At 43.1% G+C, this 1,690-nt stretch overlaps 1 protein-coding gene across 1 annotated transcript; it reads right to left on the bottom strand.

The window, feature by feature from the left end:
• Positions 1 to 224: 224 nt before the first annotated feature.
• On the bottom strand, positions 225 to 1,169 carry LOC126935164 (olfactory receptor 52K1-like). The gene has a single exon (XM_050756362.1). It carries the CDS (start codon positions 1,167 to 1,169, stop codon positions 225 to 227), a length of 945 nt encoding a protein of 314 aa, XP_050612319.1.
• Between the last annotated feature and the right edge of the window lie 521 nt (positions 1,170 to 1,690).

Here is a 1,690-nt window from a genome sequence, read left to right as displayed (position 1 = left end):
CGCCATTGCACTCCAGCCCGGGGAACAGAGCAAGACTCTGTCTCAAAAAAAAAAAAAGACCATGTCTCAGTTATATAATCACTCTAACTGACTAAGTTTTTCCCTTGCCTTGGTTATTCCTTTCCCATGAAGCCCCAAACCTGGCAGGAATTATCTCTACCTTCAACCTAACTTGACTTCCAGCTTAACATCACCAGGTGTCCTGTCCACCAAAGGTATACATTTTAGTCTCCATAACAGTGAAGGATCCGCAGTACCCACTCCCGCATTTGTTTGGTCCTGGCCCCATAAATCAAGGGGTTAACCATGGGAGGCACCAGGAAGTAAAGATTGTCAATGATGATCTGCATATGGGGAGCCATATGGTAGCCTAAAATCTGGGCCAGAACCGAGAAGACAACAGGAGAATAAAAGAGACTAATGACACAAAGATGGCAGCCACATGTACTGAGAGCTTTGCCCCGTGCATCCCAAGATGGTATCTGAAAGACAGCATGAAGGATTAGTCCATATGACAGAATGATAAAAAACAGATAAAATCCCACAGATGCTACAATAACCATGAGTCCATAGACAATGTGGTGAGAGATATCTTCACAGGCTATCTGCACCACAGTCGTATATGCATAGTAGGAGTAAGCGATTATGGGGGTTTGGAAGCTTTGCAGTCTTTTTGCCAGAATGGGGGCTGGGGTCAGCACTGCCACTGCCCTTGCCAGGATAGCCAGTGCCATCTTCACAAGGATGTTGTTACCAAGGATGGTTGTATATCTTAGAGGGTACCAGATAGCCGCAAATCTGTCAAAAGCCATGGCTAGGAGAATCCCAGACTCCATGACATAGAAGGAAGGAATGAAAAACATCCGTGTGAGGCAGCCATTGAAACTGATTTCCTTGGCATTCATCCAGAAGGTAGCCAGCATACGGGGCACTGTGACACTGACAAGGCACAGGTCAACAATTGACAGCATGGCCAGGAGAAGAAACATGGGCTCATGAAGACTCTTCTCTATCCAGGTGATACATAAGATGGTGACATTGCCAATGACTGTAATGAGAAACACCAAGAAAAAAGGCACAGAGAACCAGCCATGGAAAGATTCAAGGCCAGGAATTCCAGCCAGGATAAATATCGAGGGCTGAGGAATGGAATTGTTGCAAGAGGACATCCCTAACCTGAGCTCCTCAACGTCTGATTCCTAGGGAAAAACAAACAAACAAGGAATGTTTTGGAATCATTGATCATTTGCACCTATAAAATGATGGTCCTTACAGTAGTTTATGGTGGTGAAACTCACGATTATTTTGTGTAAACTAATGATCAAACGAATGTTTCAGCTACTTGGGATGGAGAGAGGAATGATCCTTGGCTATGTCTTCTGCAAAAAGGACATGCAGTCTCAGAGATAAATTTTCAATAAGGATATATCAACTCAAGTTTTTTAGATTCTCCTGTAGCTCTGATTCTATTTAACATTCAAGTTTCACAATTCTCTAGGAATTTTTTCTAGGTATCAGTCCACTGCAGGACAATGTTTTCAACATTACAGACAGTGAGTAAGGACATGAACAAGCCAGAAAGCATAGTTTTCACTCAAGACAAGGAAGCTAAATTTAATCCTACCCAGTTTTATCATACCCAATTAATTGTCCCCAGTTTCTGGGATTGGAGTTGGTGCTTTGGTACTCA

Source organism: Macaca thibetana, chromosome 14 (genome assembly GCF_024542745.1).
Source record: "Macaca thibetana thibetana isolate TM-01 chromosome 14, ASM2454274v1, whole genome shotgun sequence".
Taxonomy (NCBI): domain Eukaryota; kingdom Metazoa; phylum Chordata; class Mammalia; order Primates; family Cercopithecidae; genus Macaca; species Macaca thibetana.
This window is presented reverse-complemented; position numbering and strand designations above follow the sequence as displayed.